Source organism: Vombatus ursinus, unplaced genomic scaffold (assembly GCF_900497805.2).
Source record: "Vombatus ursinus unplaced genomic scaffold, bare-nosed wombat genome assembly UNPS02014807.1, whole genome shotgun sequence".
NCBI lineage: Eukaryota > Metazoa > Chordata > Mammalia > Diprotodontia > Vombatidae > Vombatus > Vombatus ursinus.
Window position 1 is genome coordinate 32912158 of NW_020954585.1, and position 26369 is coordinate 32938526.

Below are 26369 nucleotides of genomic sequence, written 5' to 3' on the forward strand. Positions count from 1 at the left end.
TTCCTAAAAGAGGCTTTTTTTTTAATTCTGCTGGCTTTATGTTCTTTTAGACCAATTTGGAGCAAAGATAGAGTTAACAACATTTAAGTAGAAAGCCTTTGCTTAATTAACTTTCAATAATTATATGCTATTTGTGTTAGACTGTGCTAATTATATTGCCTGTATGATATGATATAATGTGAAATATTCTCTCCAAAACCCTTTAAGAAAAATATCTATCTGTTTTACATTTTTATATTAGATCCTGTGAATACAATTTTGTGATTGATTTTGGAAGATGTAATGCATTTAACTCTAAAACCTTGTCAGACATATTTTCAGCATCTGGTGCTGCCATCTGGTGTTTTTCTCCTAGTGTAACTTTCTTTTACAGATTTTTTTTAACCCTTTCTCATTAGTATCTTGAACTATAATTTTCATTAAAGGCTCCCTTTTTGTGAATCCCCAAATTTTCAAATAAATTTGTCTAGATCAAAAGAAGCTTATAGACATAGCTTACCTAGATATTATCAAAGCATTTGAATGATGTTAACATAATATTCTTGTGGAAAAGATGGAAAGATACGAGCTAATGGTGAGTATAGAAAACCTCTTCACCCACTGAATAACATAGCCAAACTGGACTATTCATTATTCCCTTCCCTTTCCCTGCTTGATGCACTTGTGGAGAACTTTCACATCTGGAATGGACCCTCAGAAATGCTTTCTTTCCTTTAAGGCTCAGTTTCAATGCTAGTTTTTCTGGAAAGTATCTCCCTGATTTCCTTAGCTAGAAGTAATTCATTCCTCCTCAAATCTCTTGTGCATTTAAATCCATATTTGAACATGGATTTTAGTTATTTGTGTACCTGTCTCATCCCCATGCACACACACATACAGAGAGAGAGACACACAGAGAGAGAGAGAGACAGAGAGACAGAGAGAGATTATAAATTCCCTAATGGTAGATTGCTATTTTTCATATTTGTATCTCTAGCCCAAAGCACAGTGCCTTATATATAACAGATGTTTAATAAATGATTGTTGAATAAATCAATGACCTGAGAGTCATGTTAGCAGAAGCAATAAGAAGTTATAAAAGATGTCTAGAAGTCCTTGAGTCCATTTTCCTAGGTCCAGGACAGACAGGACCAGAATCATTTTAAGCACCTAGGTGGTAACTGTTCTTAGACAGTTTTCTCAAGATAAAGCATCTGGATATCCCCCTGCCAAACATATCTGAGTGTGTGTTTCTAGACATTAAATCTAAGAATTCCTTAATAGAAATTAACCATTCATTTAGCAAGGAGTTATTGAGCAAGACTGAGCAAAAAAAATTTAAGTCTATGTAATGGGGGTCTAATGTATGTCTATGTCTACTGTAATTGGGGTCTGGTGCATGGACACCTGGAATAAGATCTCTTCACCTCAAGAACCTGGAAAGGCTATTTCTAGGAGATCCCTAATGCACACAAGAGAGGTGGCTTCGAGAGACAGACTGTGGAGGATGTGAAGATAATTCTGTACTCCAGGAGGCTAACCACATATTGAAGAGGAGGCATTTTGATTGGCTTATGAGGCATCCAAAAAGGTCTATCAGTTTCAGCTACCATTTCTTTGCCTTGATGCTCTCAGCGAGCTATATGGCCAATGAAGAGAATGTAGCTTACAACTTTTTTAGTTCAAGAGGTCCAGAGGGCTCCTTGACCTCCCATAATTCCAGTCAGGTTTTTCAGCCAGTGCACATTGATACCACAAGTGATAAGGAATGATCTTTTGGACTCTAGCCTAGTGGTAGCTGTGACAAAGACCCACTGGGTCTTGATGCCACCTCTGCACATGAATTTGGTGAAACCAATACTTTGTAGGAACTGAGCTAAGTTTAGCCTACTCTCTCCAGACACCAAGGTGATGTGGAGAATAATATGACCCTGAGTTATTGCTAGGGGAAATGTTTGTACTTTGTCCTCTCTATGTCTTTGAAGTAAATATTCCTTTGTAAAAGCTACCTTGTTAAAAGATTAATGGAACCAGGGAACTAGTTACAGTCCCCTAATGAATGAGAGAACATAGCAGCTGGTAAGGACTTGAGGCAATGACAGGGAAGGAAGAGAAACAACCTCCTTGGGGTATCCTGAATCCATGAAAAGGAGATTTAGCCTGCTTTGCTCTGAGATAAAGGGCTAGCACACTGGGTACATTTATAATGCACTTTAAGGCTTATACAACACTTCCTTCAAAATACCTCCTATGAGATATATAGTATAAATAAAACTACATCCATTTGCAGATGAGAAAATTAAAGTTTTGAGAGCTGAGGTGACCTTCTGATATCATACAGTAAATATCGGTAGAACCATTATTCAAACTCACATCATCAGACACCAAGACCATTACTCTTTCTGCTTTTCTACTGCCCTCATATTTAATTCATGGCCTCCCAACTTTCACTCTTCTTAAAAAATTTCTGTCAGCTGCTCATAAGGCATGTATAGAGCTGGAACTCTTAGGGATACCCATTTAAGTGCTTTATACATGTTTATGGGTGTTTATAACCTACCACCTTTAAAGGATGATGCAGTTATTGTCTGAAAAATAAGATTTCCTGTCTTTTCTCATATTCTGGCATAGTGATGTGTCTAAGTAGGAACGGAAACCTCTTAGCAGTCAGACAGTCTTTGAAATGTCTGCCTTAGTACTTTTAGTCCACCTGTCCTGCCTCATTTATTGTTCTATGAGCTTTTATGTCTGTATATGATCCTACAGAAGGCAGCAACTTGACCTAGAGCAGTCTGAACCACCGACATTCATATACTAATATCAAACAATAAGAAATGTCTCCAGGCTCAGTCTCTGCAAGGAAAGGTTACTGGGGCCAAAAGGAAGGTTGAGAAAAAGTTTAATCAAAACCGTTCCTTGACCCCTCCTCCTCTTTTCCACAGCCAACCAATATCCTGCTACAGAATGAATCAACTGAGTAATTCTGATTTTCATAAATTTAAAAGGAAAAAAAAAGGTGGAAACTTTAGAACATCTTAGAAACTGTGTTCCTTTCAGCAACATGGATTTTTAATTTAGAAATTGTACTTGCACATGCATTTTTTTAAGCTTGTCTCTCAGGATGAACTGTTAAAATGATTAAAGTCATTGTCACGTGCACTTAAATTTCAGTAGACCTTATTTTCAGATACAGAGAGATGTTTTCAAGTGAATGACATTTCCAAATTAATGGGCAAAAGTCTTTCTTGTTGTTAAATCTCTCTTAAAAGGGGCCACACAAGACACCAACCAGTAACAGACAGTCTAGTTACTGTCCAATAAGCAGTCTGGATTGGAAAATTCCTTCACATGGAATCCAGTGATTTCCAAAAATAATTTAATTTCAAACAATGATCCTTCCAGATGTGACATTTGGGTAGAATAGTTGGAGAATGCCAGAAATGAATGTTAAATGCTAGCAGTGTCTAGAATCCTGAGCAATCTCTGCTATTACTGAGATTTTCAAATTTAAGAATCTGATTCATCTTACTCTTTACTTGAAAAAAATTATTTATTCATTGTGTGAACATGTATAAGGGCATGGAAAGATAGGAGGGGAGGACAGAATTGCTAGTGTATTTTCAAACTATATATTTTGTTTCAATTGTGTCACACAAAATAAACCTATAACTTTCTCTTTTTCTCTCCCTTCCTCCCTGAGAAATCCATGGTTTCCCCATCCTGATGACTAGGAACATGGGTGGGTGGATGGAACAAATTAATCAAAATCTCTGATCTTATGATCCTATGAATACATTCACAAGTAGAGTTATAATTAGGTTCAGATGACTAGGTGCTGACATCTGGGAGACCACACTCACTCCCCAGAGTGGTCCTCTTGACCTATTATCTCTATGCCTTGTGACCCTTTACTGGTCCACATTACGTGACACAACTACATTCACCATAGGATACAACCTCTATGGCAACCTTTTTGGGGCCCTCTTTTCCTTACCATCTTGTCCTGTCTGACAGAGACTTCCCTCCTCCTTCTTCCTGGTAGGAATTCAAAGATTATAGATATAAGTAGGATTTTCTTGGGGGGGACACACTGCCTTCTTTTCCAGTGTGACTACACTGGACATAGGTTGGCTATCCTCTACGCTATTCCAATTCCCCAACTGAAGTGTTCCATGTACACCAATTCCTAGTTATGGTGCCATCCAGGTTGTAATGATTCCTGGAGATGGTAAAGTTTAACCAACAATAGTTGGCTAATGCTGGAATTTGGAAAAACCAAACAACATTAAAGTGAGATATTTAAAGGCAAGGATATTTCTGAAGTTCCATCAGGTAAATATCTGCCTATTTTGAAAAGTCATAAGGCCAGCCTTGGTGTAACATGTAGAGAGAAAAGCTTTGGATTTACAGTCAGAAGACTAAGGTTCAAATCTTAGCTCTACCATTTTCTACATCTGTGTCCTTGGAGAAGTCATTTAACTTCACTGGGCTTCAACTATAAAATAAGAAGGCTGGGCTAGATTATTATTAAAGTCCTTATAGCTTTAAGTCTGTAATACAATAACCAAAATGAAGAGCATCATCTCCAGGGCATTGGATCTGGAGTCAGAGGTCTAGGTTAAAATGCCACCTCTGATGTTTACTATCTCTGTGATTTTGGCCAAATCATTTAATTGTACTGTGCCTCAGTTTCCTCATGCATAAAATAAAAGGATTACATTAGATGGTCTCTGAGGTGCCTTCCAGGTCTACATCTATGATTTTATTCTTTCTTTACCACCTATCTATACATCCTATGCTTTTGAGGGTTCATTGATCTGGAATTCAGACTTTCATATTACCCCAGATTTAAAATTATATAACTTGAGAGATGGAAGGGATCTTATTAACTTATCTATCTCAACTCCTGTCCAGTGAAGGTGTCCTTTCTACCATCTTCTTAACAAGTAATCATTCCATTTCCAGCAATAAAGAACCCACCACCTCACAAAGCTGTTCATTACAGTTCTTTTTGGGAAATCTAAGGTGAGGAAGTTTTCCCACATAGTGAGCACAGACCTGATTCCTTGAAACTTTCAGGCTACCTGTAGAACTGAGCAGTGGAAAAGGCATTGGATCTGGATTCAGGGGGCCCAAATTTGAGTCCTGAATTGTTTACTTCCTAGTTCAAACTCTTACACATTTACCAGCATTGTATCCTTAGACAAGTCACTTACCCTCTACCTGCCTAAGTGCTAATGACCTGTAACAAGATAATAACACTTGTTTTACCTTCCTACCTCTTAGGTAGAACACTTTATAAACCTTAAAATGAGTTGTAAACAAGGGTAGTGATAATGTTGGTGGTTCCATTCTCAAGTCCTAGTTTGGTACCTAGAACCACAGCCTAATTTCTCTAATGTTTGAGAATCCTTTAAATATTTGGAGATAGATTGTATGTCCTATCTAAATCTAAAAGCACACTTTATTAATTGCTCAATCAACAAGCATTTATTAAGTATCTACTATGTGATAAGCTACAAAGAGTGTCACACAACCTACAATTGTGAAAGTGAATTTTGTCTTTGTAAGAGATCCCTGGCCACTCACATAAAGATCTCACACTTAAGAGTACCAGCAGTTCAATTAATGTTTATAGACAATCTAAAAACAATAATTCCTAATACTCTTTGCCACCCCTCCCCTTTCTATCACCACTACTGAAACAGAAAGAGACTATGCAAAGTTGAAGCCATTTTGTATTTTTTTTTGTTTCACTGATTGCCATGGCCAAGGAATTGATTACGTAGTGGCCAATGTAGACAAGCCTTTAAATTAACTAGGGTGTTTCTCAGACTACATGTAATATAAAATCTCTTGATTGGAGTATATTATAGAAACCTTCCATTATAGTAGAACTACCAGAGCTTGCATCCTTCTGGCATAGCCTTCAAAAATCCAAAGCCATCTTTATGCCATGATGATCCATTTGGTTGATAAGTAGTCAGTCAATAAGCATTTGTTAAGTCTACTATCTGCTAAACACTAAACACAAAAGATAGTCCCTGATCTCAAGGAGCTCAAAATCTAATAAGGGAGACAACATACAAACAACTATGTACAAACAATCTAAATACAAGATAAATAGGAAATAATAAACTGAGGGAAGGCACTAGAATTAAAAGGGATTGGGAAAATCTTCCTATACAAGATGAGATTTTAAGGAAACCAGAGAAGGCAAGAGGCATAAATGAGAAGAGAAAGCATTCCAAGCATGGGGGCAAGCCAGTAAAAATGTCTGGAGCTGAAAGATCTATCTTGTTTGTAGAACAGCAAGAAAGCTATTATCAGATTGAAAAGTACATGGTAGAGGGAGGGGATGTAAAAGGGAAGAAGACTGGAAAAGAGTGGGGAGAAAAGTAGGCTATAAAAGGCTTTGAACATCAAAAAGAGAATTTCTTATTTGATCCTGGAGAGGATAGGGAGCCATTGGAATTTATTGAGTAGGAAGAATGACATGGTCAAACTTGCACTTTAGGAAAATCACTTTGTTGGCTGAATGGTGGAAGAACTAGAGTGGGGAGAAGGACTGGAGTGTGGCAGGTGGACCAACCAGCATGCCATTCCAATAATCCAGGGATAAGAATATGAAGATATGTACTAGGTGGTGATATTATCAAAAGAAAGCAGAGGGTGCATTTGAGATATGTTTCAAAGGTGAAATTGACAGGCCTTGGCAATAGATTGGATATAGGGGGTGAGATATAGCAAAAAGTAGAGGATAACACCTAGGTTGCAAGCCTAGAAGACTGGGAGGATGGTCATACCCTGACAGTAATAGGGTAGTTTGGAAGGAGGGAGGGTTTTGGGGAAAGATAATTTTGGACATGCTTTGGACATGTTGAGCTTAAGTTGTCTGCAAGGCATCTAGTTCAAAATGCCAGTAAGTGGTTGGAGATATGAGACTGAGGTCAGTGTAGAGAGTAGGTCTGGAGAAGTAAATTTGAGAATCATCAGTATAGACATAATTGAATCTATGGGAACTGATGGAATCACTAAGTGAAGTAGTAAAGAGGGAGAAAGGAAGAGACCCAGTACTGACCCCTGTGGTACACTCAATGGCTAACAGGAATGACCTGAATGAAGATTCAGTCAGATAGGTAGATCAAGATAACAGTGTCCCAAAAAACTAGAAAGAAGAGAGTATCAAGAAGAGGGTAATCAGTAGTGTCAAAGGCTAGAGACAAGTCAAAAAGGATGAGGATTGAGAAAAAGCAATTGGATTTGTCAATTAAGAGATAAGTGGTTACTTTAAAGAGAATGGTTTTGGTTAAATGATTAGTTCAGAAGCCAGATTATAGAGTTTCAAAAGAGAGGAAGAGGAGAGGAAATGGAGTCACATATTGCAGACAGTCTTCTCAATCAGTTTACCTACAAAAGGCAAGAAAGATATAGAGGATGGATGGATCAAGTGAGGATTTTTGGAGGATAGGGAGACATGGGCATGTCTGTAGCACACAAAGAAGCAGCCAGTAGACAGGGAGAAGTTGGAAGTGAGTGAGAGATCAGGGATGATAGAAGTGCCAATCTCTTGAGGGAGATGGATGGGATGGAATGGGATCACTTATGAAGGTAAAGGCATTTACCTTGGCAAGGAGAAGGGCTATTTCTTCATGTGAGACAGGGGTGAAGGAGAAGATAATGGCCAAAGGCATCTGAGTGATAGGAGATGAGAAAGAGAAGAGAAGAAAGAGCTCTCCGTGAATGGCCTCAATTTTTTTTCAGTAAAATATGACGCAAGGTTCTCAGTTGAGGAGTTGGGAGAGACAAAGCAAAGGGAGAGACACAGAAACCAAGAGTAACAATGGCTTAGAACTTATCTGCAAAATGTTAAAGATAGGATTGTTTGAAAGTTACAAGCACTATTAACACACAAAACAGCAAAGAAAACAATTCTGCAGAAAACTTGATGCAACACACACATTATCACTACCAATCATGTTTATGAGTGAAACAAAAGGGGATAACACATAGATTTTTTTTAAAAAAATGGAATAAATATACAAGCGTTTTTATAGGCACAATTTTCATCAATTAAAATGGTGGAACTACCACATTTGTCTTTGGTCCCTGATCTGCCATTGAGGCAATGCAAATGGCACTTAAGTAGACTAAATTGTGAGGAAGAAATCAAGTACACAAAGAAGAAATTCATGCTGGAAGTAATATAATCTTAAAAGGATTGAGAGATTGGTTTTCTAGATAAGTGAGAGTGGAAAATATTAAACAATTTGAAAAACGCATAGATGGTATTGTTACTGAAGAGATGTGGTCAAGATGACATTGGCTAAAACCCACATGCCCACATCTCTATAAAATATTCACAGGAATGCTCTATACACATAAAGGATATCTGAGTAAAAGATAAAAAAGACTTTTGAAAATGCTTTTTTAAGAAAAATAGGAGACTACATAGTCATAGTCACAAAATTGAAGGAAAGGTGTAAAAAATACATTATCTTGTCATATTTACCTTTGTTCATTATAAAATAGTATTTTACTTGATAGAGTAAAAATGTAGCATTAATTTTTTTCCAAAAGGTTATCTCCCTAAATTATGTAAGCTAAGACTACTCTTGGTTTGTTGGTCAAAGAGAGCACCTGAGTGCATGTTTTATAAGCTCCTTTATCCTATAACTTTTATAGAGAACTCTCAAAGGCAGAAGCAGAACAGAACCTAGGAATTTCTAGGTTCTGAGACTATGAGCCTGGACTGGCTCCTGGTCTGGCTGCCTGGTAGGCCTTAAGGCTAGGCAGTTCCTCTTCAGTCTCTAGAGAGGGGAGGAGAGAGAGTGAAGGAAGTGGATTAGAGGAGAAAGACTGTCCCCTGAAAACCAAAGAGAAAGATATAGGGTATTTTTTTCAACCCCTCTGCTTATAAGGACAGGCAAGAGACTGGAGAGCACAGAGAGCTGACCACTATATCCATACGTGTAAGTTCTTTAAGGGACTATGTCATATTTTTTTATTGTCAACTGAACCTAACAGTGCAAAGGGAAGGGAAGGGAATAAACATTTATATGTGGTAAGCATTTTACAAATATTATTTCATATTAAGTGTTTAATAAATATTTGTTAAATGAATGAATAAATGAATATGTTTTTACTACTAGAATTCTTATTAAAATTCAAATACTCCTAGTGGACTAATAATAGCTGACCTTTATATGGCAATTTTACAAGCATTGTCTCATTTAATTCTCATAAGGACCCTGTGAGGAAATATACTCTAAATATTATTATTACTATCATCATCATACAAGTGAGGAATCTGAAAAAGAAGGGTGGGTGAGGTCACTCACTTAAATTATTAAATATATAGCTATTAAGTATCAGAGCTGGAATTCATTTTTCCTGACTCCAGGCCTAGTGCTTTCTTCACAATACTATTCTGCCTCTTCTAAATGTGATTTTTTTTTTAGTTCACCCATGATTTTATTGAAATAGGAAGCTCCCAGAGTAGAACTTTCACCAAAGCAGATCAGCGACTTCTCTGTAAATTATAATGGGAGAGAGCTGCCAGGGTATAAAAAAGTAAAAAGGATTGCAATACGTCATACAATCAGTATGTGTTAGAGGTAGAGACTTGAAAGTACTAAAGTCTTCTTGACTCTAAGGTCAGATCTCTATGCACCATACCATGTTGCATATTATCAGTTTTGATGTTAGTTTATCAGATTAGTCCACTGACCTCAAAATGGGACACAGACAAGTAGATGATGGGACTGAGAAGAGGAGGTCCAAATAGTAAGACTGCTTAGGAGCAAAGGAGTCTAGTCTCTTGTCAAGTCAAGCCCAGTGGAATAAAAGGCCCAGGGCACCTGAGGAAACTTGAAGACCTTGAAAAGGTGAATAACAGGGCACTAGAGACAAACATAACCTACGTCATAATTTTGTCATGGTCTGATCCATATGCAGCACATTATTATTCTCTGATATTTTAAAAATCATGACACCGATGGTGACTCATATGCACACTTAGACTCCGGGTCCATTCCCTCACCTTTGGGGGAAATATGTGAATAGTAGATGGATGCACTAGATACCTGGGAGTTATGCCATTTAGGCATTTTGAAGCACTAGAGGAGATGAGGGAATGGCCCTAGGTTCTAGAGGATTCCAAAGATTTCACCTCCAGCCATAGCTCACCTCTCCATTGGCAGCAGGTCCTCTCTCTCTATTCCCCTTTAACTTCTCAATTCCACAAACTTAGTTTGAATTCTCCATCCATCTTCATTTCCCCTTTCCCTGGTCAAGGAATATCAGTCTCATGTAAGCCAAACAGATATATGACAATCCTATTCAATGGTCCACTGAAGAAGCTTTAAAAAATGAAGCAGGGCAGAGCCAAGATGGTAGAATATAGGCAGCACCTCATCTGAACTCTCCCAATATTCCCCTCAAACAACTTTAAAATAACACCTCAAGCTGAATTCTGGAGTGGCAGAGCCAACAGAAGATCAGAATAAGACATTTTTTTCCAGTCTATGACAACTTAGGAGGTTGTCAAGACAAGTTTGTAATACCAGAGCGGTGGTTGGCCTGGAGGGCAGTTTATACCATGGCAACACCAGCAGCAGGTTTTAGAAGCAACAGCAACAGCAACTTCTGGAGCTCTTGGCCCAGAGACAGCAAGGTGTCAAGCAAGTGGTCAGAACAAATTACAGAGACCTTTTGTTAGCACTGGGTGTAGGACCCTCACAGAATTGCCTATATACAATTCTAGATAGTAGTTCTAGGATGAAGAGAAGCACTAATGTTTGTAGCTACAGGACCCTAGCCATAGTTCCAGGGCAGAGAAGAATGCTTATGGTCCCTCACAAGGGAGGGAACTGATCTCAGTTCCAAAGTAGAAAGGAACACTAGTGCTTGCAGCCACAGGAGAGTTGGGGTCTGAGTCACAGTTCCAGGGTCAAAAGGAGTGATAGCACTTGTGACTAAAGGGAAACAGGGGACCTAGTCACAGTTCCAGAGCTAAGAGGGGCACTAGTACTTGTAGCTGCAGAGGAATAAGGTCCCTTCCTGGCTAAAGACCAGAGCACAGACCAGGAGAAAAGTGACCACACCTTTCCTTGGATTATACACATTAAAAGTACTGAAATCTTACAGATCCACAGAACCAGTTCTGAAAACAGCAACATGAAAAACCTGAAGCTTGGGTCAGTGCCCCCTGCACAGCAGGAGAAGAGCCCAACTTTAACATGAAATAAAAAGTAAAATAGGCTGGAAAAATGAGTAAACAACAGCAGAAAAACCTAACTATAAAAAGCTACTATGGTAACAAAAAAGATCAAGACAAAAACTCAAAAAAAAGATAATTATGTCAAAACACCTTTAAGCAAAGCCTCAAAGAAAAATGTGAATCAAACACAAGTCCAACAAGAATTCCAGGAAAAGGTCAAAAAGAATTTTTAAAACCAAGTAAAAGAGGTAGAGGAAAAGTTGGAAAAAGAAATGAGAAATGATGCAAGAAAATTATAAAAAGAGAGTTAATAACTTGGTAAAAGAGGCACAAAAAAGGAGGCATGGAAGAAAATAATACCTTAAAAATAGAATTGGCCAAATAGTAAAAAAAAAAAAAAGGCATAAAAATCAACTGAAGAAAAGAATTCCTTAAAAAGAAGAATTAGCCTAATGAAGAAAAAAAGGTACAAAAATTCACTAAAAACAATTCCTTAAAAATTATATTCAGGCAAGTGGAATCTAAGAGAGACATCAAGAGACATCAAGAAACAATAAAAACAAAGTCAACAGAATGAAAAAATAGAATAGAATATGAAATATCTTGCTGGAAAACAATTGATCTGGAAAATAGATCCAGAAGAGAGAATTTAAGAATTATTGGACTACCTGAAAGCCATGATTAAAAAAAGAGGGAGGCTATACATCATATTTCAAGAAATTATCAAGGAAAACTGCTGATATTTTAGAACAAGAAGGTAAAATAGACATTGAAATAATCCACTGATCACCTCCTGAAAGATATCCCAGAATGAAAACTCTAAGGAATATTATAGCCAAATTCCAGAGCTTCAAGGTCAAGGAGAAAATATTGCAAACAACTGGAAGGAAACCATTCAAATACCATGAAGCCACTGTCAAGATCACAAAATATTTAGCAGCTTCTACATCTAAGGAGTAAAGGGCTTAAGATATGATATTCCAGAAGGCAAAGAAGCTAGGATTGCAACCAAGAATGCCTACCCAATAAAACTAAGTGTAATACTTCAGAGGGAGAAATGAAATACAGGACTTTTAAGCATTCTTGATGAAAAGACTAGAGCTGAATAGAAAATTTGATTTTCAAATAAAAGACTCAAGTGAAACATGAAGAGGTAAACAGGAAAGAGAAATCATAGGAGACTTATTAAAGTTGAACTGTTTACATTCCTGCATGGAAAGATGATATCTGTAACTCATGAGACCTTTGTCAGTATTAGGGTAGTTGGAGGGTAAAAATTATATGTATGTATGTATCTATATAGATAGAAAGATAGAGGGCACAGGGTGAATTGAAGATGAAGGGGTGATATCTGGAGAATAAAATTAAGGGGTGAGAGAGGATTATACTGGGAGAAGGAGAAAGGGAGAGGTAGAAGGGAGTAAATTATCTCACATAAAACAGACAAGAAAAGACTTTTACAGTGGAGGGGAAATGGGGGAAGGTGAGAGGGAATGAGTGACTCTTATTCTCATAGTATTTGACTTAAGGAGGGAATAACATACACACTCAATTGGGTATGGAAATCTATCTTACTCTACAGGAAAATAGGGGGGGAAGGGGACAAAAGAGCAGGGATTTGAGAGAGAGGAGAGCAGATTGGGGGAGGGGGTAAGCAAACACTTCTAAGGAGGGACAGGGTCAAAAGAGAGAATAGAATAAATGGGAGTGGGATAGGATGAAAGGAAATATAGTTAGTTTTTCACAACATGACTACTATGAAAGTGTTTTGCATGACTACACATGTATAACCTGTATCAAGTTGCTTGCCTTTTCAATGAGGGTGTGTGGGGAGGGAGGAAGGGAGAGAATTTGAAACCCAAAGTTTTAAAAACACATGTTAAAAAAAATTGTTTTCACATGCAACTGGGAAATAAGAAATACAGGAAATGGGGTATAGAAATCTACCCTGCCTTACAGGAAAATAGAAGGGGAAGGGTATAAGAGAAGGGGGGGTAGAGATTGAAAGGAGGGCAGATTAGGGGAAGGGGTATACTGAGTACATGCCATCTCAGGGTGGGGGGAGAGATGAGATGGGGAGAAAACTTGGAACTCAAAATCTTGTGGAAGTAAATGTTGAAAACTAAAAATAAATTTAAAAAAAAACCCTAAAGATGTGGTCCTTTGACTAAATCCAAACTTCACATAACAGATTTGCTTTGGATTCAGTCAAAGGGCCCCACTTGAGGACCTTGAGAGCCACATGTGGCCTCGAGGCCACAGATTACCCACCCCTGGCTTAAATTAATCCATCAATAAACATTTATTAAGTACCTCTTATAAGCCAGAGACTATGCAAAGCAATGGGGATATAAAAAAAGGCAAAAGATGGTCCCTGCCTTGTAGGAGCATACAATTCAATGGGAGAGATAACACGCAAAGAAATATGTACAAAACAAGTTATATACAGGATAAACAGTAAATAATTAATATCAGGGAATGTTCTGGAATTGAGGGATTAGAGAAGACTTTTACAGAAGTTTGGATTTTAGTTGGAACTTAAAGGAAGCCAAGGAGGCTAGTAGTCCAAGCTGAGGCAGGCATGGGGGATTACAAAAAATTTTTAAAACCATATTCATATATGCAATATGGATATGTGGATATATATATATATATACAGAAATAAAATATGTAGAATACAAAATATACAGAATATACAAATATATAGAATATGCAAATATATAAAAATATACAGAAACAAAACCAATTATAAGCCATACTCAGGAATGACTGAGCTTTGGCGGGGGCTGGTGGAGATGTAGAGGAGTAGAGCAGGAAGTACAAACGATAATCAGACTAGTATGGTATTTCAGGGCAGACAGATCTTTGTAATAACCTTCAAATCACAATAGATGAGAGGCCTACTTTACCTATGCATAGGACTGACCATGAATGGCTAATGTATAACACGTGTGCAAATGACATTGGCATCTTTCATATTTGGAAGTTTTGAAAGTTAAACTGTTTACTAAGAGTGACTGCTACTTGGTTGTGTGGGTGTGTCTGAGATGGCTGATCCATGATTCACTGAATATCTACACATGAAGGAGTTTTCTTGGGTCCTTGGCTACAGATACTATTTACCATTCTCTTACTCTTTGTTAATCTCTTCCTAGCCTCAAAATCATCCTGAAGCGACCCTGACATCACAGCATGACTGAGAGCTATATCCAAGACTGTTTGGTCTCCCTTTGCTCCTTTGCAATAGGCCACAGCTGTAGTTCATTGTCTGAAGATGTGCTTTTCCCATTCCCTCCTTGTTGTGGTTGCCTCACTTACTCCTCATGCAGCAGCTGCTTGAGTATACTGCTGTCATCTATTCCCTACATGTGTCCCACCCAAGGAAATTATGTTTGGGACAAGCATTTTTCAGTGCTGGTAAGGCCAATTCCATTATGGGACTTGATTATTCACAATCCTGGCTCACCATTTAATAGCTAGGCTCAGAAGTGATGTGCACAAGTACAAACACACACTTGAGACAAAAATGTGATGCAGATTATGTTTCCCTGATTCTCTTAGAGGCATGAGTTTTATAAGCTCTTATTATGTTCTAAAATTTTCCCTTTAATTTGTTAAATACATCTCCCACCAGCAAGCATATAATTCTTTGTAGTATGTGGTAAAACTAAAGACTCCTATAGAAGGGTTACATACTATTTTCAGGGAACAATGACTTGGAGTGAATAGAAGTGACTGTACCATCTCTTGGGTGGTAGGGAACCCAGGAAGCCAAGAGGAAGTGGTGGCACAAAACATACTTAAGAAATGTCATCAAAGCAAGTCCTGAGGCTTGTTGGTAGAATAGGAGTGGTATTTCCTAGGGCCCCACCATTGAACTATGTTTAGTATTTAGGTAATGGCCTGTTTCCATAGTAATTACTAGTAGACAATGTGGTAAAGTGGATAGAGTGCTAGACCTGAGATATTAGCTATGTGACTGTTAACAGGTCATTTAATGTTTTTTCAACTTTAGTTGCCTCATCTGTATACAAATTAAGATAATAAAGGCACCTGTTTTCCAATGTTGTTTTGTAGCTCAAATGATATGTTCCAGTGTTTTGCAAAATTTAACAAGCTATATAAATATTAGTCATTATTAGTATTACTGCATTGTGATTGAGTTTATACAATCCAAAACATTGTAGGGAGTTGACAATTAGTGGGGTTTTTGGGGTAGCATAGACAGCCAAATTGGGTAATTCAGGACAAACTAGGTTTACCATCCACTATATTCACCAGAAAATTGCTGAATATCTCCTTTATTTTATATTGCACAAATCTTACCTAAGAGAATGAATTCTAGCATTTCTTAGCAGTATAAAGCAGGACAATTAATAAGAAAAACGTTGTTTAAATAATATAAATGGTAATTAGCAGCAGCGGCTACTGAAAGAATTAAAAACATATGAAGAACAAGTGGGCCCAAGTTTATAGAAGTATATATGTACATACATATACACATATATGTATATATGTGAGTATATATGTACATATGTGTGTGTTTATATGTATATGCTCTCCCTAGAGTTTTCAGGTCCCTCTTTTCTTATTCTGGCTAACCAGAACATGCCCAGTAGTTGACAGAACAAAAGAAAAAACCTGTGAGCAGAAATAATAGGTTTCTGTGTGTAAGGGTATCATATTTCATCTGTTGGTTTGATTCACACCTGTGACCTAGGAAATCAAGCTTATGCAGATTCTGGAATAATGATATTTTTAGGCATTCTCACCCCTGTCATGAAAGCTTCATAGAACTTCTTAAATATAATATGAAATTTTGACACTTTCAATATAATCCTTTGTTCTGCAGTAACTTTACATTAGTTAAATTTTAGAGACTTTCCCTCTGCCTTCTTTGGATTGCACTTTCTATGCCTTGGCAAGCTATGAGCAAAGCACAGTAAAGATCTAATTTCCCTGCTCTTATCAACTTCCCCCACACCCCAAACTTTCATTTCCCTTGGCCCTGTCTGTAATGACATATCCCAAAGAATCAAGAGACTGCACACTAGGAGAAAAAGGCTTGATGTGGCTTCTGGCTAGAGTTACAATCCCTCCCACTTTTGCTGTGTTCCCTGTTCACACATGCCCATGTGTTTTTGAAAGTACTGGAGGGAGAGGCTGGGGACTAAAACCTTGGCAGCTGGCAAAGTCACAATAGCCCCAAGTTGAAAATGACTGAGCTTCTGACTGACAGTCATGAAATTGATGAGAAATACAATGTGTTCTTATCTTAGTCCAGACTGGATGGGTTATGTTCTCTACAGCAGTTGGGACTGAATTGCATATAGTTCCCTAGAGCATGACTTAGGAGTTAGGATGTTCAGAACTCAAAAATATGAAACAGGTTCCAAGTTCAGCTGCAGTTCACCTAATATAATGCATGGATCTAGCCTTGGAAAATATAACATAGATCACATTAGCCTTTTATGGTATTTTCTTTCACATCCGCTTTTATTTTTCTGTATAAACTTCCTGGGCTCTGTGTCTGCTTATACTCTTTTTAACTTTTCCTAACAAAGAAATCTTTGACAATATGGCATGAATGTCATTATTCATGAACACACTATTCTTTCCTTGCATTTGGCTCATTCTTTTTGATAAAGAAATTTAATAAAAATAATTGTTCTCCAAAAGGAAAGTTGCTTCTTTATGTCTAACTGATCTATCTGTATCTCAATAATCTTGCAAACAAATTGACATGTAAAAATTGTAAAATTATTGTTACAAAATTTTTTTTAAGAAGAAAGACTTTTAGTGTTCTCTCACTTTGGCTTCTAATCACTTTAGTTTACAATTCTTTTTCTTTTGCCCCTCTTGTTTTCACGTTTTTTATCACTGGATTTTTAAAAAAGTTCTTCAAATTCATCTTTTGGAAGATCTATAATGTGATTGCAGAAGGAAAGGAAAGTGGAGAGTGGATCAGTTTTCCAATTTGGCCTATGTATCAGCTTAATTAAGTAGGGACTTTTTCCCTCAAATAATTTTTTGCCTGCATTATGTGACTATTAACTTTACTCTCCATTTGACTTGGACTGTCTTGACATGGGGCATGCCAAGAAGTCAAAAGCCTGTAGTGATTCTGCTTAGGTGAGCAGAGGTTACAAACTGCTAGTTAACTATGGATCCAAACCTTGTACAGCAGTAGTATCAATCTCAAATTGAAATGGGAGTCACTAATCTGTATGTAAAGATTCTTGCAGGCAATATATTGACTTAGTTTTTAAAATGTGTTACTAGCTATGTTTAGTGTATATTTGTATTTATTTAATTTATTTATTACCTATATCAAATTACTTACCATCTTAGGGTGGGGGGAGGTGAGAAAGATAAAGAGAAAATTTGGAACTCAATTTTTTTAAAAAAAAATTGAATGTCAAAAATTGTTTTTACATGTAATTAGGAAAAAATGAAATATTATTTTTTTAAATTGTGCAATCACAATCATGCCCTCTCACACTGTGGAATTTGTGTCCTGAATTTCACAAATCTTTGCTCAAGTGCAATTGATTGAATGTCGTCACAACTATTCAGTTTTTCAAGCAAATCAAAACCAGGGTACTTCAAACTAAATTGGTCATTGACATGAAAGAAAACACCCTCTAAACCCTTTTGGAGCAATGCTTTTTGTCCTTAACCTTACAATAAATTGAAATCTCACAGTCTGAATGTCTTCTGTGAGAAATCCAAATGGACCACAGAATTTAATGTAGTGTAACTTAAAGAAAGGTGCTACACAAACTAAATTACACCTGGTAAATGTATTTCAAAACCTGAATTGCATCATAACAAGTTTTCTATTCTTGCAGCCCCCAGTGAAAAGACAACCACCAACAATTATTTGTTACATTTGTGGTCGTGAATTTGGAACTAAGTCCATCAGTATCCATGAGCCACAGTGTCTGAAAAAATGGCATAATGAAAACAATTTGTTGCCTAAAGAGTTACGGAGACCAGAACCGAAAAAAACAGAAGTCAGAACCATTGGAGGTAAGCTACTGGGGAAGACAAGGGTGGAGTTATATAGACAAAAGAGTTCTTTCCATCTTTCCTAAAATGTGAGAATACTCTTTATTCATACTTTTTTCTTATTTGTTCATAATTCTAAAATCAACATTTTTAATCTTGGACACTGTTAAAGGGAAAAAACTTGTCAAAGTGCAATTTCAAAAAAACTTGCCTTCAAAAAGAACAGACATTTTCTGCTCAAGGCTAAACTTGAGGAGAGAGGAATGGGATATATATATATCACCTGTTTTACATGACCTTACTTAAGGATCATTTTATATAGCTTTTAAAAGTGGCATCTGAAATGTAAAATATCTCCAGCTCAGACCTAGCTGTGCAACCCCTCTAAACCTATTTCCTCATCGAAAAATGGAGAAAATAAAACTTATACTATGCCCCCTATACAATTATTATGAGAAAAGTACTTTATAAACCTTGAAGTATTATACAAAGAGGAGGTATTATTTTTATTATGTTACCATAAGGCAACGTCTTCAAGAATGGGGATATACCTTAGTGCTCACAGAGACCCTCATGTTTATCTAACGTGGTTAAGAACACATTCCCCTAGCACAAGCACAGAAATTGTCTCACGGCACTTCTCTAACGAGATCACACTGTCTGGTTCTTAGTTTGATGCAGGGGCTGGACTAATTCTTCAAACTCCTTCCAGGAATGGTGCAGAGAGTTTCGTAGTCCCCTGTGGTGCCAAGTATTGACTCTCATGATAGAATTGTAGACATTTCCAGGCAAAAATTATACATAGTCTCTTCCTTGAAGACAAACACATATACATACACTCACAAATATGTATACATGTGTGTATATATATGTGCAATACATATGTGTGTGAGTGTGTATATGTATGTGTGTACATGTGTATTATGTTGCTTTTGCTGAGTCTTTTAAGTCTTGTTCGACTCTTTATGACACTATTTGGGATTTTCTTGGCAAAGATAGAGTGGTTTGCCATTTCCTTCTCCAGCTCATTTTACAGATAAGGAAACTTAGGCAAACAGGGTTAAGTTACTTGTCCAGGGCCACACATCTAATAAGTGTCTGAGGCCAAATTGGAACTCAAGATGAGACTTCCTGATTCTGAGCCCAGAGGTCTAACCATTGCACCACTTAGCTGCCCAGGTGTGAGCATAAAAGGAGGTAAAAAGAACAAAAGATGACAGCATTTGTGTACACATGGAGCCTATTTAGACTGCTAACCACCATCACATTTAGCAGTCTTCTTTTCCTAAATTTGTTTCTTCCTCTCTGCTCACCACTCTACATCCCCTTCTCTGCATGAGCAAAACTTTCATGTTTCTGGGAGTTGGGATGGAAATAATTTACTCTAAAACCTAGGATGGATCACTGTGAAATCATTTGCATGCTGGTTAGACAGGAAGATCATTGTGACTGCATTTCTCTTAAGTTTCCCTCTCGATTTGTGCTGCCCCATTTCTATCATTGCTGACATCCCTTTTTCTTAATCAAAGAACCTTCATGCTATGAATTCCCACCACTTAAGACTTCAGTCTCAAAGGTGACATAGTCCGCTCACCCAGCCGCAACCAGACACATGGTCCCAATCTGTTAGGTCTATGCAAAGCCTTCTCCAAAATTATGTAAACCCTTTTCAGTGATGCTTCCATATAGTATCACTGAACAAAAATGATTATACTGCTTACAGGATGTTTTGTGTTTGGATTAAAACTGATCTGGGTAAAGAGAAAGTTAATCCCATTTTTTAAAAGTGGCTTTTCAAGGTACTCAAAAAACACATTCATTTTCTTCACAGAACAAGGCAGTTGCCTGAGCCATGAGAGAAAAAACTGTTGTGCTGAAAGTTACCTGCTTATTGGGAACAAAGATATTATGAGATCTAAAGTTTTCTGTGTTCACATGAACTATTAGATATGAATCATTTTTAAATAATCTGAAGCCTTAATGAAGAGATATATGCTATATCTGAGACAGAAGCTATCTAACATATATAATGTATATAAAATTCCACATTAAAAATTTATTTAAAAGTGGTCCATTTGCTTACAGTTACAAGGTAGTCAGTCATATTGCATTTAAGCTCTTCTTTTTAAGGTCCTTTTGCTGACACGGAATCTCACATTGTTTCTCTAAAATAAGCTATGTGTATTTTTTTTATGTTCCATCAATGAAGGTTATATGATCTAAATACTATGTGTGGATGTACATTTAAGGAAATCTTCTGTTTAGTAGCTTAGCTATTCTGCTTGGAATGCTTCCACATTACTTTCAAGATAAAAAGAGCTAAGGTTTTAGGATGAAAACCAGCTTGAAACTCACTCTTAGCTGGAAATGCTGGTTTCCTCAAAATGCTCTGAAGTAATATGACAGGAGAGTAATCTGAAGACTTATGCTCCTCTCCTTTGGTAAGCTCATAAGAATTTATTAAGTATCTCCTGAAAGCAGTACAAAAAGTAATATTTGCATGATGATTATGTTTAAAAAAAAGAGAGATGTTAATAATTAAAACCAAGAACACTTACCACAGGCTTTTCCCCTTTCTTTAAGGCATCTGGGTAAGTGCCCTGGTCCATAGTTAGCTTTATTTAGCCCTTGGGACATTTTGCAAAAGCAATATGATTTGGTTAAAAAGGCTCAGTGAACAGGTATTTCCTGAAAATATTTTCCATAAAGAGTTGAATATGATTCTCCAGAATGAAAACTGATCTTTTTTTCTCCCCTGCCCCTTTTTGACTTTTCAGCCAAAGGCTACTATGATCTAGATGCTATAAATGAAGCTGCCTGGACAAGTGCCCAGAACCAGTTGGTTCCATGTGATAACTGTGGGCGTACCTTCCTGCCAGACAGACTAGTCGTCCACCAGCGGTCCTGTAAACCTAAAACAGCCAAGTAAAGCCTTCTCTCACAACCAAAGTGTTACAGAATTTAATCCCATTTGAAAATCATGGTGGGAAGGGGAGGTAAATGGGAGATAAAGTGGGATAACAGGTTCAGAGGCTGATAAAATAAGAGGGAATTGGGAGTGGTAGATACAGAGGCATGGCTGAAGTCCATCAAGGCATGGTCCCCATTCATTAATGTTTTTAACCAAGCTACCATGAATACTCTCTTTTTTGCTCTTAATTGATTGTGTAGACTTCAGTGATAATTCTTGGCACAGGCATGTTTGGGGATATATTTCCCCACTTTGTCATTTAACATTACAAAGGTGTTGTTATTCAGCATAATACTGACTTTAGCTTCCACAGGAAACATGGGAATCGATACCTGTCATTTCCTTCATTGACTTTTTCACGAACAAGACTTTACCTCATGAGTGAAAGTCATTATGTAGCTGAAAAGAGCTATGTGGGCAGTGGTAGGGTTCCAGTGCTCCTAGAGGCTATTTCTCAGTCCCAGTGAAACTTGGATCCCCTTCCCTTCCTAACCTCTCTGTTCTCCTGAATTATTCTGCTACTTTCCCCTTTCTGGGTCCAAAAAACAAATGTTAATTGAACAGAAGAGGTATTCAGATGGGGTTGTGAATTTGAAATATTGTGTCCAGTTTTCACTCAGCCCCTGTCCAATAGTCAGCTGGGGAGAACACTTATGGCCTCTTCCACCAAGGAAAGTCACAAAGAAATCATAGAATAAGTACCTCCCTCAAGGTTTAAGAGATCATCCAACACTGTTGTGTCAGAAAAGGGTGGAGATTACCCCCTTCCTTCTAACAGAAATCAACCTGGTCAGAGCTCCCAACTCCCTCATTAAGGTTCATAGGTATTTCATTATTGAGCTCCAATGGCCCTTCCAGGAAGGGCCTCCCCTCCCATGGTTCTTACACAGACTGCAAATTGTGAAACTATCATAACTCCTGGAGTCATGTGTGAGCACACTCACATACATATACATACACAGGCACATAGAGGCAGAGTTAACTTGGGAAGGGTCCAGGTCCTGCCAGGAGCCTAGCATAGAAAACCCTGCTCCCCTAGGCAGCTCCACTTCTCTCCAGCATCAGGCTTATTACTCTGTGCCTTTGTTCATTGTATGTCTCCCTTCCAGGGCCACACTAGATCAACTGATGTCCAGCAGACCCTACATTTGTGATCTTCCATAGTATATACAATTCCAGAATAGAGACAACTTGAGCTGTTCTGCCAATTTCATCCACATTTCTTCCTTCTATGATGAAGCAAGCCAGGAGAATGAGGCCAAACATTCTAGCTAGATTCACTAACAAGAAGCAGGACAAAGGAGCTATTTTTTATTTCTTACTATACCCTAGCAAGAGACATCCCTTACAGAAAGAATGGTTAGAGATCTGGACAGGGAGAAATGGGGTTTAGTACTTGCCTCTGACACCTAGGCAGAGGTATCTGACTCTGAACAACTCAATCTCTCAGTATTCTAGGCAACTCTGTAAGTCTGTATGTTGCAGAGACCCTACTAACCTGCATTGATAGAGGGAGTTCCTGAACCTGAGAGTTCCCTATAGCATGAAAATCACAGGTCCAGGCCATATCCCTTAGCTCTGGGTTCTTACCCTTTTTTTTTTGGCATTATGGAACTCTATTGGCAGTCTGGGACCTAACTTAACATGATGTCTTTGTAAGGTCACAAAATTGGTTGTAAATAACATCTTCATTTGTATTTTAGGGGAAGAGGGAGGAGTAGTAAGTAGCTTTGATTTATGTTAATCACTTGTGTGCCTAAAGCACAGCATCAGTAGAATTTGACAAATAGAATAGTTAAAACCTATGACAAATGTTAAAAGTCTATATATGATATTTAGTAATTATATCAAATAGGGATTCTAACCTTCAAATCCTGACTCTGCCATTTAATAATTTTGTGACCTTGGGCATATCACTTAATTCTGGGCCTCAGTTTCCTCATCCATAAAATGAAGATGTTAGCCTAGATAGCTTCTAAGTTCTCTTCTAGCTCTGTGAGTGTGTGGTCCCTGAACCTGCCACTAATTAGCTGTGATCTTGGGCAAGTCACTTCACCTCTCTAGATCTTAGTTTCCTCATTTGTAAAATGAGGGAAAAGGATTAGACGATGTTGAAGATCCCTTATACCTCAGTAATACTTCTACAGAATTGACTGTATATGTGTTGCTGGCCATTTTCAAAGATACACTTAGAATGAAGTGAATGTAAATAGGACTAGACTATTTGTTGGTATTTCAAAGGTTTATGCTGCATCCTACTAGGGCAAAGAAGCCAAAACATCTGCTCTGGCTCAGTCCTTTTATTGCACTTGGTATAATGGAAAGAATCTAAGGCATTTTACTCCCAACATATATTCAAACACAATTCTTGATTCTAAAGTGTGAGAGTCCTTGAAACAGCTGAAAGGGGTGAGTTTTATGTGAATCTTTCCAGAAGGAGAACCCTCAGCCTGGCTGAATTAATGCGCACTATGGCACAGCCCATCCTGAAATTTCTGCCTTGCCAGTGGTTTTAAGGGAGGGAGTCTCAAAATATATTATGTATTGAAATCTGGAATCAAGCAACCAATTTTAATGACATCAATGTACAATTGTTGGCAGGGTATCAAAACAATACAACAGCATTTCACTAAGAGGAAACAGTTTGCCTGCGCCTCCCCCAATTAATTGAAGAGGGGAAGGGAAAGGAGGAGAGAGAGAATGAGAGAGGAGAAGAGAAAGAAGGAGAGAAAAAAGAAAAGGGAGAAGGCAGAGAAAGGGGTGACGAAAGAGAGAGAGACGGAGACAAAAGATGAGGGAGGGAGGGAGGAAGGGGGGGAGAGAGAGAGAGAAAGAGAGAGAGAGAAGGAGGAAGGGAGAGAGACAGACAGAGACAGAGGAAAGGAGGGAGGGAAGGAGAGAGGAGAGGAGTCTCATCTGAATAAAAGAATTTCTTATATAGTGGATTGTACCTCTAGGAGTTAGGAATTCAAATCAAATTGAGAGAAGCAAAGTAACTGTTCTGAAGATTACTTCCTGTAGATGATACAAAACAGAGGTTAAAGTACTTGGAATTTTGGGAATGAGCTAAGCTGTTATTGGCACTGAGCATATTATCATTATTGTCCTTGTTAGTCCAGGCCTGTGATTTCATCTGTTTCAGGGGATTCTTGTTGTGGAAACAGCTGTAGAGTCACCTGGGGCACTGAGAGGTTAAAGTATTTATCCATGATCTTGTGGTTAATATGTGTCAGAGGTGGTACTTGAACCCAGATCCTCCTACCTCCCCCCCCACACTCTAGCCATTGTGCCCTGCTACCTCTCAATAGTATTTTACACAGCTAAAAATGCCATGACTCTGTTATCCCTATTAACTTCTGCTGAGCAAACTTTACTTTCCCTCCCTAGTGTATATAGTTGTTGAGTTGGGACATATTCCAGAATTTCTCTGATAATATTAACTTGAGTTGTCATTAAAGTCACTATCAAGGCAGGACAGAGTGTCCCTCACAGACAGGGAATGATGGGGACTGAATGTAGTCAGTACTGTATAAGGTTCTTAGTGTTAAAGGAGAGAGAGATTTCTTTCTGCTTAGGAAGAGACAATTCACCCTCTGATTTTACATGCATTTCTGTTAGAAATAGGTCATGTGAGCTCATCTGGCAACTTAGTAGCAACCACAGGAACCTCAGACTTGCAAATGGATATGAGTTGGCTATGGGCTGGAGGGAGCTGAATAGGAACGAAGGATATAGAAGGCAGTGCAAATACAAAGCCTCCGAGCTTTTAGAAGTGACAGGGTAGGGGTGGGAGATTGGAGGGTAGGAGGCTGCTCCTATCTCAGGAATATAATGTCAGGAATATCTCAGGCCTGAGACCCTCTCCTCCTGAGAGAAGCTGTTGATCTGGCTACTCCTAGCACACTCCTAGCTTTTTGAGACAGAAGAAGGAAGAAAGAGCCCTAGGGGCTCTGGGAATGAAATCAGACCTTGCGGGTCGCTAAGCTTCACTCATTCTGGTGTGGAACCATTTCGTGCCCTTTTATTCACCCTGCTTTATTTTTCCCTGCTTTGGCCAGACAGGAGGCAAGGGAAGGGAGAGGATCTTAACTTATTCTTTCACCTGTACTTAAGGGTGTATGCTTTCCCTAGGCAACTATTCACTTTCCCTTATCATAATGACTCATTGCCCAGACCACATAAATGGCTTTACCTGTTTCTGCTGGCACAGTACATTCCCTGTTACTACTGTGGAGAGAATTGAAAAATGTTTTCCTGCATTTGGAAAAAACAAAATCCACTGGTATGCTTACAGATTTGTAGCATTTTAGAGCTAGGAGAGAGAACCAATTCATTTTACAGATGAGGATATTGAGGCCCAGAGAAGTGATAATACCTGCCCAATGTCAAATAGTAAGTAATAGCAGAGATGGAACTAGAAACAGGTCACTTTCCACCCAATTCAGTTCTCATCCTACCACATGATGTTTTAATTGTTGACAATTACTCAAGGAAAGGAGCTATCTGGGGAGGTCATGAGAGGGAAATGAAGCTATATCACCAAGAAAAACTTCAGACTAGTGTCAGGAGACCTGAGTTCTAGTCCTACCTCTACAACTAATTTTATTAAGTCATTTAAGATCCCTTTCAATTCAAAATCCTCTGCTAGGATCTTGGGCAGGGCATTCTTTGGGCCTCAGGATCATCTGTAAAATCAGCTCTGACCTTCCAGATTCTGTTATTTTATGTACAAGGATGCGTACCCTAGAATGTACCCATGTTAAGCTCCCATTTTAAAATCTCATTGAAATTCAAGTTAACAAGTTTATAAACTTTTAAGCTCTTATAATTTGCCAGGCACCATGCTGAGGAAATACAAGCAGAAAGAAAGAGTTCTTGCCCTCAAGGAATTTACATTATAATGGGAGAAGAAAACATCTTTTTTTTTTTAAAGAAAAAGGGGGAACTGAAAAGATGGTCATGGGGTAGAGAGAGAGGAAAAAGTACTTACAATGGGGCATGGTAGAGAAAGTCTAGAGAGTTGGAAGTGGAATCTGGAAAGGAATGAAGACTTGGTCTGGACATTTTCCTTAAAATGGAAGTTCCAGGAAGAACCAGCACTGGAAGGAAGGAAGAAAGGAAGGAAGGAAGGAAGGAAGGAAGGAAGGAAGGAAGGAAGGAAGGAAGGAAGGAAGGAAGGAAGGAAGG

The 26369-nt window shown here is 38.1% G+C and overlaps 1 protein-coding gene across 2 annotated transcripts in view; it reads left to right on the forward strand.

Annotated features, from left to right (window-relative positions):
• Positions 1-21155, forward strand: part of LOC114052418 (zinc finger protein 474-like) — a 71514-nt gene extending 50359 nt beyond the window's left edge. For both annotated transcript variants that reach the window (XM_027875010.1, XM_027875011.1), the window contains 2 exons: positions 18052-18232; positions 20989-21155. In XM_027875010.1, the coding sequence (XP_027730811.1) occupies positions 18052-18232; positions 20989-21140 (333 nt within the window). In that variant the 3' untranslated portion in view covers positions 21141-21155. The remainder of the gene's footprint in view (positions 1-18051; positions 18233-20988) is intronic.
• Positions 21156-26369: the final 5214 nt, after the last annotated feature.